The 16,664-nt window shown below is 34.6% G+C and overlaps 1 protein-coding gene across 1 annotated transcript in view; it reads right to left on the reverse strand.

Annotated features, from left to right (window-relative positions):
- The window catches only part of CNTN5 (contactin 5), a 1,393,643-nt gene that overhangs the window by 369,054 nt on the left and 1,007,925 nt on the right, over nt 1-16,664 (reverse strand). The window contains exon 7 of the mRNA XM_029208299.1: nt 10,921-11,124. Coding sequence (XP_029064132.1) covers nt 10,921-11,124 — 204 coding nt within the window. The remainder of the gene's footprint in view (nt 1-10,920; nt 11,125-16,664) is intronic.

Raw genomic sequence — 16,664 nt, forward strand, 5'->3', positions numbered from 1 at the left:
AATACATTCTAGTTTAAATCTCTGTAATGATGCCACTCTCATGAACTTGCTTTCTGATAGCTTCCTTGATTGATGGTAAAGGAAATGGTGTTCCAGCTAGTTCACTGGCATTGCACCTAAATCCTCTCTTGTGCTCTATAGCCTAGAATGTAGAAAAGCTCTTGAAAGTGAATTTTGGATAGGAACACTATTCACCTTCTGTGAATTGTAGGAAAAGTCATTTGAAAGCCACTGATCTAAGCAAGAGGCAAAACGTGTTGTAATTAGAAGTATAAAGAAGGGGATAAATGAGAATGAAATTGCAGATGTAGAATTCATAGGGCTTGCCAAGCCTATGGGCTATGTATGCAGTCAAAAGATTAGGAGGATTCTAATTGATCCAGAAATATTTGTATTAGATGTTTAGAAGAAAAGTGATCTCACTAACAACAGATATCTGCTGAAGAAGTTAGTTTGTGGGAAATTCTAAATTGGAAACAGAAATAGAAGTGTCCACTAAAGACAAATATTTAGAAATATAGATGGGGCACAGGAGTAGAATTCCAGAGGAATACCTACATTTGGAAGGATAAGCTTTCTTAAGTCCTTTAGGGAAAAATGCTAAGTGTAAACAAACCAGACAAATGGGTGAATGGACACATCCAAACCAATAGCTAAATGGAATGATTGATATAGGGGGCAGTTTTTTGTTTTTTTTTTCCTTTAACGTCTTTATTGGAGTATAATTGCTTTACAATGTTGTGTTAGTTTCTACTGTATAACAAAGTGAATCAGTTATACGTATACATATATCCCCATATCCCCTTCCTCTTGCATCTCCCTCCCACCCTCCTTATCCCACCCCTCTTATCCCACCCCTCTAGGTGATCGCAAAGTACCGAGCTGATCTCCCTGTGCTATGTGGCTGCTTCCCATTAGCTATCTAATTTACATTTGGTAGTGTATATAAGTCAATGTTACTCCCTCAGTTTGCCCCAGCTTGCCCTTCTCCCTCCCCATGTCCTCAAGTCCATTCTCTACGTCTGAGTCTTTATTCCTGTCCTGTCCCTAGGTTCACCAGAAACTTTTTTTTTTTTAGATTCCATATATATGTGTTGGCATACAGTATTTGTTTTTCTCTGTCTGACTTATTTCACTACGTATGACCCACTCTAGGTCCATCCACCTCACTACAAACAACTCAGTTTTGTTTCTTTTTATGGCTGAGTAATATCGATTGTATCAACGTGCAACATCTTCTTTATCCATTCATCGATATAAGTGTCGATAGACACTTAGGTTGCTTCCATGTACTGGCTATTGTAAAGAGTGCTGCAATGAACGTTGGAGTACATGTGTCTTTTTGAATTATGCTTTTCGCAGGATATATGCCCAGTAGTAGTATTGCTGGGTCATATGGTAGTTCTATTCTCAGTTCTTTAAGGAACCTCCATACTGTTCTCCATAGTGGTTGTATCAATTTACATTCCCACCAACAGTGCAAGAGGGTTCCCTTTTCTCCACACCCTTTCCAGTATTTATTGTTTGTAGATTTTTTGATGATGGCCATTCTGACTGGTGTGAGATGATACCTCATTGTAGTTTTGATTTGCATTTCTCTAATGAGTAGTGATGTTGAGCATCTTTTCATGTATTTGTTGGCAATCTGTAGATCTTCTTTGGAGAAATGTCTATTTAGGTCTTCTGCCTATTTTTGGATTGGGTTGTTTGTTTTTATGATATTGAGCTGCATAAGCTGCTTGTATATTTTGGAGATTAATCCTTTGTCATTTGCTTCATTTGTAAATATTTTCTCCCATTCTGAGGGCTGTCTTTTCATCTTGTTTATGGTTTCCTTTGCTGTGCAAAAGCTTTGAAGTTTCATTAGGTCCCATTTGTTTATTTTTGTTTTTATTTCCATTTCTCTAGGATGTGTGTCAAAAAGGATCTTGCTGTGATTTATGTTATAGAGTGTTCTGCCTATGCTTTCCTCTAAGAGTTTTATAGTGTCTGGCCTTACATATAGGTCTTTAATCCATTTTGAGTTTATTCTTTTGTATGGTATCAGGAAGTGTTCTGATTTCATTCTTTTAGATGTAGCTGTCCAGTTTTCCCAGCACCACTCTTGCTTCCTTTATCAAAGATAAGTTGATCATATGTGCATGGTTTTACCTCTGTACTTTCTACCCTGTTCCATTGATCTATATTTCTGTTTTTGTGCCAGTACCATACTGTCTTGATTACTGTAGCTTTGTAGTATAGTAGATTGAGGAGAGACAGTGAAAGGTACAGAGGAACTTATTCAGGGGAGTCTTCACCCAGGTAAATCAATAAAAGAAAATATTTTCAGGTTTAAACAGATTTTCATAAGATGTCAAGAATGATGAATTCTGAGAAAAAGCTGGTGAGTTTGATGAACAGATACTTGATGAATTTTGAGAAAACACCTTGAGTGGTGTGGTGAGGTTAAATGCCAGATTGCAGACCATGAGATGAAGAGAGGAAGTATAGCAATGGAGACAGTGTGTGTAGACTAGTCTGACAATAGGAAAGGAAGTCAGATTAAAATTACTGAACATTTTCCACTCTTAAAAAGTAATTCAAAGTTCATGGTACCTTTCTTATGTTAAGAATGATATATTCACCATTACAATGTCAGTTATCAAAACTTTATATCCTTTGGGATTTTATTTCCTGAATGACAATAACAAGTTTTCATGTGGGAAACCAGAAAAAGCCTAAATTAGATTCATATTTAAGAAATTTATCTTATTATTTGTAAGCACTTATTAACTAATTCTTCAAAGTTTCTAAGACATATTAAGAGAGTTAATAAAATGATGCACATTGTTTTTCTTGATAAAAATTCTTATTTCCATAGATAGAAGTTCAAATTGTTTTCATAAGTCTGCTTGAGGAGAAATTGAATTGTGTGAAATGACTGATTGTCAAGGACATCTGAGCAATTTATTCATTTTATTCAGAAATCTTCCAATGATTTTTTGAAGTTTTTATTTAATTTGTAGCATATCAAGATTATAAGATTTCCAGAGAGACACATAGCAAAATAAATAAAAGATTAATAAAAGCCAAGTAAGTTTCTTATATTCCTGCAGAACTTGACATAAAACCTTAATGCTATTCAGCTTCTTTCACATAGATAAATATATTCTAGTAGGAGTTTTCTTTCACAAGCTTTCCCAGTTCCTTTGGAACAATCCATAAATTGAAAATTCTGAACAAAGATTAAAAGAAGAAAAAGTCTCCTGGGTTTAGGGTAGAACATTTAATACCCACTAAAAAATTTAGAGGAGAAAAGGGAAATCTAAGAATACTCAAGGCCATTCCAATTGCCATATTTCCTGTGATAAACTGATCAGGAAATAAGAATGACTTTGCTGCATCTCACTGTTTGCTTGGCAAAACCAATTCAGGTACCAGAAATAGAGAGAATAGCACAGGATCCATTCAGTCTGTACTTTATCTGGAGCAAAGAAAACAGAGAGGATTGGAGTGGAGCAGGTATACATTTTAATTGATGTTTATTCCATCAAACATTGTTATTTCTGATTCAGTGACTGTGATCTTGGGTGCTGAATTACCAGCTGAATGCTGTTTAACAGCCAGTTCTCTGGGGTTGGAGGACAGTGAGAACTCTGATATGTAGCCTTTGCTACTTTTCATGTTGTAGATACTCCCATCATGGTTGATCTCAAGCTACCAAGATGTGAAGAGATGCAAAACCTACTCCTGTAAGCAGGAACAAGCCAGTTCCAATACACTGCTAGAATAGCCATGAATATTTCAAAAGATAAGTAAGAAAACTGAATTGCTTCAGATTTCTCTTTGATGTTTGTATTAGTTTTCTGTGCCCTTGTATTAAGATCCTTAATCTCATCTGCAAAAATCCCTCTACTATATAAGGTAACATTCAAAATGTCCTGGAATTAGGATATGGACAACTTGGGGTCATTATTCAATCCACCACCATCTTCAAGGGTATACCATTTTTTATATTCTTCCATTGCTCTTAGGACCTGTCTTATTCAGTAGTGAATTAATGGGGTTGATTCATAAATTACGTAAGTATGTGATTCTGTGCATAATTCCCTCGACACCATTCTTGGTTTAAAAATAAACCTGTTGCCTACATATACATTCTTAGCTGATGACTTTGTCTGTAGTTCATTTAAAATAAATGCCATCAGACTTCCCACCACCAAATATTAGGTTATCTGCATCTATAGTCTTTTTTACTTTTCTCCCCACTGTGACAACTGATGAATTCTCTAAAAAAGGTCAATCTTTCTGCATACATTCTGAATATATTCCCATTCATTATCCAAGTTACTTCCTCAATTCTTTTTCTCGCTCCTGCCCTATCCAACTCCAGGGATGGCAAAGGGCCCCAAGGACTGTTTATCTTTTTCTTTCTTTTCTTTTTCTTTCTTTTTTTTTTTTTTATTATCCTCTCTGTGTCACTTTGGAGTCACTATAGCCCTAGAGAAGGGTCTGAAAAAATGCTGCCTTAGGAAGGAGTGAGATCTTACAGGAGAAGATTCCATCTGGACCAGAAGAGGAGTGAGGAGCCTGGTGCTGTACACAGTGAATTGTGGGAAAATGCTTTGCTCTATCTCCTTGAAAAAGTGAACCTATTATCAGAATGTAATGTTCTTTTCTGTCCCTAGAGATGCATTTAATATCTTGTATGATATTCATAGACCAATTTAAACGTCTTTTGGCTTTTAGTTCATATTTGTTTCTATATGTTTTCATTCTTTTCACTTTAATACTTGTAAAGTTTTTAGAACAATGTCTCACATGTACTAATTCATTATAAATGTTTATTGAATAAAAATAAAATAAAATTAAAAAAGTCTTCAGAATTGGGCTGAGAATTCTAATGAGAGCAGAAATGAAAGTATGAACTTGCCACGCATCAGACCGAGATAGTGAGACCTTGAAGGGAGACCAAGACAGTAGTGTTGAAGGAGAGGCAGAGGTGTGTCGAGGGAGAGATATAGAGTTGTAGGAATAAAAACTTGGCAAAAGAGAGAAGTTGTTAAAGGGGGGTGTTTAATAAATTTTGCTGTTTTGCAGAATGCTGCCTCCACGTTCATTACCCTCCAAACCATTATAAAATTCTATATTACCTATAATAGTTTTGGAGCTAGATTTGTTTGTTTTGTTTACAATGCAATGACCTTTGAGATTGGCTCCATGGGGCACTGGACAGGCAGACAGATCCTAGGATGCTTGGTTACACTCAGTTTTTAGGGTAATATCTTCCCTTGTATTATATTGTAAGCTACCTAAGGACAATTATTGCATTTGTTTTGCCCTCCATTATATCCTCACTACTTAATGAATTATCTGACACATAAAGGTATTTGTGTGTTTGAATGAACTTGGCCAGAATTTTTACTCCTGCAATGACCGCTGCAACCAGGTCTGTGTAGGTGCAACCAGTTTCACTCAGCTACAACTTGAGGGCATCCTGTAAATGCATGGGAGTTAACTGCCTGTGGAGTCACCCTCAGGGATGGAAGACCATTGATATCTCTGCCAAGGAGATTATTCTGAGTGCATTTCATAAGGCTCTGGTCCTGTGCGACCAAGCTCCAGCTGCCTGTAGAAGTGGTCATCTCCATAATGCAACCTCCCTTTTCACTAGTTCATTCCTCAAACCCACCCCATTCCATGCTCCTGCTCTCTGTGATAAATTTCAAATAAACTACCTACAAGCGAATTTTGTTTCAAGCTTTGCTTTAAGAGGATCCAAGCCAAGACATTTTTCCAATAGTTTATAAAGTAAAATTTTATTTGTCCTTGAAAGGAAATAATTTGCCTATGTATATAACCTCTGTTATTTTTAGAAAGGCCGACTTTTTTCAAAGAAGTGTAAAAACACAATATTCTGATATGATTTTTATAGCTAACTCTATGGTCACAGCAGATTAAAGGTAACTTTTATATTCAAACCCCTGCAGAGGTGTTTGTCAAGTTTGCAGAAATATCCATTATAATGCCTGTCTCTGCAATGAGAGGTTTGTAAAACCCAGCAGGAATTGTAGCTGACTGTGATGCAAATAATGGAATCATCCACAATCATATTCTATTTTTATTTTCAGACTAAGTGTTTAACATAAGCCACCTACTTGGGAAAGCATTCAAGAATATGTCCTTCCTATAAACATGGTCTTCAATTTTTTTTTTTTTTTTGAAGAGAGATCAAATAGTAATATAGACGTTTTTTGAATTAAGAACAATTCTAGTCTAATTGATGCCTTTCTAGAATAATTTAAATTTTCCTGCTTTTTGCATATTATCCTGATATAAATTCTATAACCATTCAGTAAGCTCAGTAATTTTTAATAGAAACTGTTAATTTAGCATTGCATATAAACATTAAGTCTGAGAGGCTTGGACATTGCTGTGTGTTTCCCAATTCTGTAGAATTGGTTCCCTTTTGAGGTGAGGGTGCGGGTGGCTGGGAGAGGTGGGTCGACAGTCAGCTCTGCTTTGATGTGAGGGCAAGGAACTGGCTGTCAGGCTGCGGACACTCATGTGCTAGAATGAGAAGGTTTTGCATTCTGTGCCACTATTCACATTAAGAACTTTAGCTTTCCAGGGAAAGTTCACTCATGTTGTTAAAAGAGTTGTTAAGAGTCCTTTGGTCTTTTTGCATGTAAGGACAGGGAAGAGAATGGATTCCAATATTTCACTGAAACAGATGTTCAACGTATATACTTTCAGTCCCCCTTTGGCCCCATTTCTTATGCCCACCCTTAGCTAACTGTGATTTCAGAGCTTTTTCAGGCTTCCACTGGGCACATGGTTTTTAGCCCTTTCCTTAGATCCCTTAAACTTTATTCTAGGTTTTAGTTATTCTGCCTGTTTAATCCTTAAACTCACATCCTTCCTTATTCTTCCAGAAATATATCAAAGTGTCTCATTTGTTAATGAAATGCTTCCTCTACTCATTGATGACATGAATTTCTTCTTACAGGGTCTCAGAAGGGAGTCAGGAGACAAATACAGGCACCCAGTCCACCATCTTGAGCTGCATGCCCACTTTTCCTTGTTGAAATACTCATTTTTCTTGGCTTCCTTGATACTACACTATTGTTTTTCCTATTATCTCTCTGACTTTTCCTTCTCATTATCCTTTGTAGGGTTTTCATTTTTAACCTTTCCAAAGCAATTTGGACTACTCAAGGCTTGTTCCTAAGCTCACTTCTCTTTCATATGCATTTCGTGGGCTTTCTTAACCACAATAATGGTTTAATTTATCATTTGCATTGTGATGACTCATGTTCATATTTCAACACCATTATTGAAACTATGAATTGTATTTATAGAGCAAAATTTTAAGAGAAATTACATCCAAACTGTATCACAATATTATTTTCTTGTTATATTCAAAGTTTCACTTATGAAAAGCATGTCTAGTAGAGCACACATATCTACAAAGAGCTTAAAAATCTGTAAAAATATGTATTGAAAGATAATTATATACTAATAACTTGTTAACATCTATTTGTTTTAAGCTTTTACAGTTAGTCTATGGGAAAGTTTAGAACACTTGGTTGCATTTGCAGGAGAGAATGTCAGAGTAAATGTGGAAGACAAAAGGACATAAAAGTAGTGTAGGAAAGGTAAAGGAAAAAGTAGGACTAAAACTATCACTTTATATAATAGAAAGTCAAGAATTATTTTCAAGAGTTAAAAGGATAATAGAGATTTAAGCACATTGTCAAGGTTAAAAAGGAAACAACAGAAAAATATTATTTAACTATAAAACAGGGGAGGATAGAAGAAGCAGATGTACATCATATGAGTTATTGTCTAAACTTGATTAAACAAGAAGCACAGATATTTCCTAGCATTATATGAGAAACTCATGAAGAAAAATAGGAGAAATTAAAAAGTTAGCTTTAGGGAGTAGGATTGGATGGAAGGGAGGTGTGTGGGTTTGCTTTTTCTTTCCCCTTCTTATCAGCACTTATAAACCACTACGTTCCTTTGATAAGGGTGTATTACTATGACAAAAAGTGAAAATTAGTAGACAATCACCAAGAAAACAATAATCTCAGATAATTTACAGAAAGAAGAAATATGAATTTTCTAACTTCTCTCACAAAATCTTAAATAAGACTGTCATTGAATGATGTAATTGAAATTTAGCAGGTGTTTTCCACATGTTTCTTTTTAACTTAAATGTTAACTTTAAAATAACAGTTTTATTTTACTTGTGTGCATTGAACCTTTCATATAGTACTGCACAAATAATGATTTTTTGAAAATATAGATGTTTGTAAAATAAAAATAAGTCAACGGTTTCAACTGCTTCAGTAAATTCAATTAACATGACTAAAAATATTTATTAGTTTAGTGACACAGTATTGGTTACATAAGAAACAATGGCTAACAGTGTGATGTTCTGAAAAGGCCAGTGGGAATGAAAATCAGCAGTCAAGGATGGAGGGATTGGTTTTAATAGTAGGAGGGACAGTAGAGTATCTCTACTGAAATTACATAAGGGAAGAACAGTATGGATGAAGATGTATCAATAGTTAGATTTGAAATTCCATTAGTAGGAAAGTAAATTTGATACTTAAATAGGTTTTGTAAAGCAGTGGGGAAGGAGGGAGGCTGTCCAGTTTGAGAAAAGCAGAGAAGATTCCAAAAATCTTTGGGACAGTTACAAATTAACCATCCACAGAAACTTACTAGGATTGAGTGGCAATATTGAAGTTGTTGATCATGAATCCCTGGCAGGTGTAACTCTCTAGCAGCTTTCAGATTCCAAGACAGTCACAAATTAAGGGTATAGTGAGTTCATTGGGAGTGAGGTTTTGCCCAGGAAGGGCAATAGAATCAGAAGGGCAAAGGAGTTTAAATAGCAGCAAACAAATTACTTTAATTATTCTTGAAATGTTTGACTATGGAAGGTATAAGGTAAAGTTAAGTGATACATTTGGGCCATGAAATCAAAGAAGTGCAAGAGACTGTTGAACATGGGTCCTGAGCTTTTAAATCACTGGTGAAGGTGGTGTCAATTTTTGGATTCTTACTTTATATGTGTTCCTCTCCCTTGTGAAGGTCAATGTAATGTTTAGGTTTGGTGCATGAAGAGAAGGCAGAATAGCCTACTCAACCTGAGGCACTATCTGAATGTACGGTATTATTACATAACTGGATGGTGTAAATGGAACTAGTCAGCAAAATGTTACAATTTTCCAACAAAGATGCTTCAAATTCTTGTGGAATTAATGAGAAAATACTCAGAAACTTTATGAAAATGGCTTATAGAAAATCACCTCAATTCTAAACTATTAACTAGGTAAGTTTTCTAAATGCATATCTATTTTCCTTTATTCTTTTCACCCTATAGACATTCTTATATAATCTTGAAGTTGGCATAATATACACACAATCATAGCTTTAACTGTATTGATGGAATACACAATGATAACACTTAAATCTCTTTCTCTAGCCCAGTCCTCTCTTGTGCATATTAGGAATATGTATCAGTAGCCTACTGCATATTTCCACATAGATTTCCCATGGATATCTTATCTCAATATAGCCAAATCTGAATTTGTCACATTCATGAATTTCTCAATCTATTTTTTCATCTGTCTTATCTCTTTTCATGAAAAGACTCATCATCCATTTATTGAACTATGTGAAAGCTTTCTCCTACTCCAGAGCCTCATGTTTAATCATCATATTCTGATAATTCTACCTTCTTAATATCCCAGGCATGTTTTCGACCTTTCAGTGCTATTACCACTGCTTTCATTCTGTCCCTCCTCACCTCCTCACCTCTTGACTGGTTAGTTTCAGTAGCTTCTAAATTGGTTTCCCATTTTTCATCCCTGTTTCCCATCTATTCCTCCATGCCATTACCTAGCAGTGTGACCTTTGGAGGTCCCTTCATCTCTTTCAAATTGGCTTCTTCATCTCTGAAATAGATATTGCATTTGTACTCTCTACCTGATAGGATTATAGGATTATTACTAATGTTTTATATATATATAAACTCTGGCTATACATTACTGCAGTATATATTCTAAAACTAAGCATATAAAAGACTAGTGTTGAAATAGATTATTTTTCAAGCTTCACAATCCATCAGGATTCTCGAGCTCACTTCTCAATAATACTTTCATAGCTTTTTTATTGTATGACAGAGTAAGCCATATATCATATATCAACTGTAATATAGTACTTGACTTCTTTAATGCAATGCTTAACTGTAAATGTCTATAACTACAAATCAGGTTTTTAAATTTGAAGATACTTTGGATAGATGGCAATACCTATACTTATAGAATCATCATTTCTACCTGAATTGCACTTAAAAAGTTCCAACTGCTCCTATTATTGGAAAAGTAATAATAACAATTATAACTATGCCATGAAGTATTAAAAGCTGAATATTCAATTTGAAGGTAGCTAAAATTAAAAAGTGATGAAAAATGAACCTGTAAAATACTTGCAATTCATACACATATGCTATATAGAGGCCCTAAAGAGCAAAAAAAGAACTGTGGAGTCTTTATTACAGTTCATCTTTTTGGAATCCCTCTCCCTTTTTGACATTAGGGTATTGTTAAGGTTAATATTTCTTAGCTATAGATCATCACTTTCCTATGTGAAAAATTTTATTCTAAGGTATGCATGATCTTAGACTAAAAGTGTAGAGTTTCTAAATATGCCAAATGCCTTTTTATTCTATTTGTGCTAGGTTTAAGTGCTTAGAAGAACAATAATACATCTTTTTTTTAGGTCTTTTTGTATTGAAGTACAGTTGATTTACAATACAGTATTAGTTTCAGATGTACAGCATAGTGGTTCAGTATTTTTCCAGATTATACTCAATTTTTCACATTTGAGTTGGCTGACGATTTCAATCCAGTCCATGGAACTTACCATCATTACGGAGAGTGAGTGGTGTTGGAGGACTAAGTACTCGAGCGTTCGTCACTGTGTTTTTCACCAGACAAATATAGCTGCCGACATCTGATGTTTGGACTTTAGAAATATAAAGGTTGCCTGTCTCCTGGGAAATGAACCGCCGGCTGTCTTCCGCCACAAAGGAAGGGAACTCGTTAAATACCCAGCTATAGACGATCTCTGAAAATACACAAAATTCAATTGTTGAAAGACAGACTATTTTACTAAAAAACTCAAACAACAAAGCTTTTACTAAGCATTAGATAGGTTGCAAGATCATCCGTATTTGATCCAGATGTCTATATCATTTTGTATTTTATGTTCAAAGAACTGTTGCTCTTAATGACTACATGAAGATCTGAAATATTTTTGAAGGATGCTCAGCCTTTATCTATTCATCCATGTACTTATTCATTCAGTTCTAATGTGTGTTGAATGTATTTTAGATGCCTGGCACTATGATAGCACTGAAATTAAAAAGATGAGAGAGACAGTTTTGCATTCTCAAAGATTGGTCTAATGGGAAAGATTTACCCAAACCTATGAAACAATGTGGAATAAAGAAATGGAGATGTATACTCTACTGTAAAGAAGACAATGGAGAAGGGCACTTAAGCCATCATGTTGATCAGCAAAAACTTCTTAAGTAAAGAGATGCCTGAGCTACATTCATTTATTCATTTGTTCAACAAATACTAGTTGTGGGTCTTGATGGGCCAGGAATGCTCTAAGTGGCAAAAAAAAGTCTGTGTTCTCATAGAGTTTCCATTATAGTGGAAAGTACAAGAATACACAAACAAGTATTTGTCAAGTGGTAATAAGTGCTGTGAAGAAAACTAAAGCATGTAAGAGAGTGGCAGGGGTGAGAAAGATGCATGAATTTATATTTTAAGAACTCTCTCTGACTACTGGTTACAGATGAGACAGCGTGAGGACAAAGCAGGGACCAGGGGAAGGGGAAGCAGGAAGAATAATGTCCCCTAGTCTAAGCGGCTATTTTCAAAATAGCCATGAAATATATAAATGATTTGCACTATAATGGTAGTAGTGGCAGTGACAGTAGTGGTGAAGTGATGAGAGGTGACTGGTTCTAGTAAAAATGTGATAGTGGAGTTGACCAGAATTGCTGATGGATTGATTATGAAATGTGAAAAGGAAAAAAAAAAATGAGTCAAGGAGTAAGGTTTTGGGCCACCACAGTTTTGTGTTATTAGAGTGAAAAATCCAAGAAAGGGAGTAGTAGGAGAAGAGGTTAGAGAAAGTGGAAATTAACCCAAATTACTAAGCACAAATTAACATGGTCTGTATGTTGTATTAAGGAGCTTGTGCTCTATCCTGGATGTTTTCTAGCAAAGGGTTGACATAAAGATGTACATTAGTAGGGTATTCTGGTGATTCTGCAAAGGTTGGATTTAAGTAAGCGCAAGTTGAAAGAGGGAAAAATAGGACGATATTGCATACTGAAGGTAAGAGCTGGAGAAATCTGAATCAGAACCTAATCATAGCAATGAGAAGAAGGATATTTGCCCAAGAAATATATAGGGAGTAAGACAAATGAAGAGACAAATAGTCCAGGAACACTTTCATTATCTCCCTTGAATGACTGGGAAGAGAATAACACATGATGTTCAGGATGAAAATAAATGAAGTCAAACTGGTTTAAGGAGAAAGATCATTGGTTCACTTTCAGGACATTTTGAGTTTGAGGCAAATCTACATAAGTAGTTCCAGCAATTGGTAAATATGTGTTTGAAGTCCATGAGAGGAAATCTGTGGTTGAGAGTTGTTGGTATGTTGGTGTAACTGAATCATGTAAGCAGATGAGAATGGATACAGTGAGAAGATAGTTTTCTGGAAAGCACAAACATCTAAATAAAGGAAGGAAAATGTTCAAAAGGTAAGAGAGAAGGAACCATTGGAAATATTCAAGGGGAATAAAGAAAATGCAGTGTCACAGAGACCAATGCCTTAACAATTTCAAGAGGGTTAAATAATGCCAAATAAGGCAAAAAGGACTTAATGGGAATGTTTATAAATACAATGAAGGAAAATGTTACTTAGGATTGACATGTGGTATATCACTGAATAGCAGTTTCAGTAGATGAGTGAAAATCAAAACCAGCTTGCAGTTGAGTTAATAGAATATGAGAAATTGAAGGAATTATGTGTAGGCCAATAGCACTAAAATCTCAATAGGCATTAGAATTACCTATGTTATGGCTAAAAGAGCAGATTCTAAGGCCCCATTTCCACAGAGTCATTTGTTTAGTAACACTTATTACTTGAATTTTTATAAAGCTCAAATGTGATTCTAATCTACAGTGAGGCTTGGGAAGCCTTGTTTTATGCCTTTCTTTTCTTCCTCTCTCTCTTTCTTTCTCTCTCTCTTCTCCTCCCTCTCTCCCTCCCTCCTTCCCTTCCTTCTTTTCTTCCCTTAAATATATGAGTTCTTCTAATTGTTATAATGAGAGTTTCATTTGTTGCTCAAACATCACTCAGGCATTTTTATATTTTAGCAATTTACTTTAGGTTAGATTTTACTGGAGTTACCTCAATTTTTGTTTTGTATTATTACAAATTTGAAGTAAAAGAAAGCAACAAACAATCACATTAAAGACTATCATTAATTGAAATACCAGTTTTGTTATACTGATAGTGTTTGTTGAGTCAATGTTTTGTAAAATATTTTAGAATAAGAAGAAAGTATTTACACAAAATTAGCATTTTCTCAAATTTCACAGGTTAAGTGTGTATTTGGGGGTTCAAAAATGCTTATTTAGCTTTTAAAATAAGTTTACATAGCAAAGCATTTCATAATTCTAAGAAAAATGAAAAAGTAGAAATAGTACAAAATAGAAAAGCTGACAGTCTGAACTTGAATTGGATTTTCTACCTCTGCCAAAAATGCATCTATTGAACAGGGCTAAATCCCTTTTAAAATCACTGTTTACTTCCTCCTATATGGTTTTTCATTCTCTATCAGCATTTATTTAAAATTCTTTTCAAACTTTACTCTCATAAAAAACAAGCATTCATTATATTTTTAGTATGTCAGAGTGTGAGGATTATAAAATGATTCGGGAAAGTAGTAAAACACAATTGGCTTTGGAGTCTAGTCTTTAGTCTCATATAACACTTTGTTTCATACCAATTGTGCTTGGCCTAAAAATATTTTAAGGTAAGCTGATATATTAAGTACTAAAATCTTAATATTATTATTCATTATCAGAAGCATACTGAGACTGTTTGGTTAACTGTGATTTTCCCATTCTTCTAAGGTTCTTTTTTAATAGTATGTTTAGCTAAGACAATTAAAAATGTTTTAGAAGTTCTTGATACGATTCTTCAGTGAGCACTCCCCAAAGTTTCTATGTTAAATTTCTCTAGTACATTTTTATATTGTGTTGTAACATACATTTGGCCGACAAACGCATGTGCTGTATTGACTTGAGGTTTTGGTTTCTTTTTTTTTTTTTTTTTTTAAGTTTTTTAGCTGCACACACGGCATGTGGGATCCTAGTTCCCAGACCAAGGACCAAACCTGCTTTTCCTGCATTGGAAGCGCGGGAGTCTTAACCACTGGACCGCCAGGGAAGTCTTCAAGGTTTTGGTTTCTTATGGGAGATTATTTTATCTTTCTCCCTGAGTCAGTGAGAGCCATTCGAGTTCGCTGAAAGAATAGCCCATTAAGGTCTTGGCTGTTGCAGACATGCTATTCTAACTTCCCCTTTCAAGCAGACCCAAAGACTTGTCCTTATACCAGCATAAATAGTCATCCTTAAGCTCCTAGACTCTAGGGTCTGTTACCATGACATGTAAACAAATCTACCTTGCTTCCAAGATTTCCTCGGGATTAACAGTATTCCTAGATTTCAGTTAGGATTTTAGTCCTGGATTTTAGTTCTTTTTTGTTTCTGATACCTGGGATAATTTTGTCTTTCCTGTGAGCTTGGCTGTATATTGAACTTTATTTATTATTTCTAAATTTTGGGGAAGTCTCTGGGTTGGCTCTGTCTATTGTACTGATTGAATGTCTAGGTTTCATGGCTTTATGCAGTGCAGACTTTCATCATCACAATTGCTGTAATTGATTCGGTGTCACAAAGCAGATTACCCTGCCTTTGCTCCCTTGACACATAAGATGATTACTTAAATGACATATTTCTACATCTATAGGGTATAAAAACAGTATTAACCATATGGGCAATGATGTTCATTTCTTATAACTGTAGTGCCATTAATTTAAAAAAAGAAAAAGGGTGAGAAAGGGGAATGAAACTGGATACTGCAGTCTCTGAAGTCTTTGTAAACAATTTCAATGAGTAATCATATGCAATTCATTTCAACATTCTTTAGTATAACTACAAGTTAGAAAATAAACATTTTTCTTCCTAATAATGTGTGTTATTAGGAACACACATTATTCTGCTTCTGTTACAGAAGAAGCTTTGGGTCAAAAGATTTGGAGAGAACACGATGGATGTAGCAATTGATTTGTTCACCACCCAATTAATAATGCAACTCTCCCAGGGAACCTAGTTTCTTTATCCTTGACAGCTATAAAAAGGAAAACCTAAAAATCAGAACCTTCCCTATTTTTAATATATGCTCAATTTCATGGTTTATAGTAAAATTTTCACCTAATGGGCTGTACTTACCAAAATCCCTGGTCTTTTCCATTTTTGGTTATTCCTGTAATGTGAGATTTAATGTTATATCTGTCAAATAGCTATAATTATGATTTATTCTTTATTATACAAGTGTAACTTTTTAGTTTGTTTTTTAAATAATTTAAGTTTTGTACTGTAGTTTGATATATTTTTTTGTTAATTTTTACTGGCTGCTGCTTAATAGAGTGTATGTCATAAGCATTTTAATATTTACTAATTGCTTTGTAATCATTTTTGTTTTTACAATTCCATTAACCGTTATGACTCCTTTGCCTCCTGTTTTGATGAATTAATTGATATGAAGATACTTAAATAGTGGAAATTAGTAAGTTACTGGCCGAAACAGTACTGCTTTAAAAATTGGTACTATGATTATTTTGTTTATATAAAACTTTTAGCTGATGGCTAGCTACCATTTTGAGTTTTGGAATTAAGGACATCATGAAGGAAATTTTAGAGAATTGTACTATTAATTATCCATTACTACTGAGCATAAGGGGATACATCTGAAATTAGAAGGCAATATTTTTTTTACATTGTTGATTTATATCTGCATTGTGATAGAAAATGTCACTATTAGCCACATTAAGTACTCTTGGCAGGGTAGAAACTAAATCTACTGTCTTCACCACCATATCCTTAGACCCCAGCTGGATGCCTGGTGTGTGGTTGCTTAATACATATTTGATGAAAAAATAAATAGAATAAAATATCTATACATGTATTTTTATAAATCTTTCTAAATTTAAGAATAAGAATAGATATTTTTCACTTTAATGTTCTCATTGCAAATTTTCTCAGCTCTACATGAACTTATTTTGGCCTTTAGAATATGAATCTAAGATTATGTTTGTAGTTGAGCTAAAAACAGGCATTGAGAAGTAATGCAGGCAGTTTTAAGAATCTGGAGTGTACTGTCAATGGACAAGAGAGAAAGCCTTGCTTACAAATTTACTATGAAGTATTTTTGTGATTTATTCTATTAGGTAAATTGGACAGAGATTGAGGGGAGCATTAAATTAAATGTGATCCAAACTCCCTCTCAGGTTA

Source organism: Monodon monoceros, unplaced genomic scaffold, assembly GCF_005190385.1.
Source record: "Monodon monoceros isolate NGI ecotype Baffin Bay Population unplaced genomic scaffold, NGI_Narwhal_1 Super_Scaffold_7, whole genome shotgun sequence".
NCBI lineage: Eukaryota > Metazoa > Chordata > Mammalia > Artiodactyla > Monodontidae > Monodon > Monodon monoceros.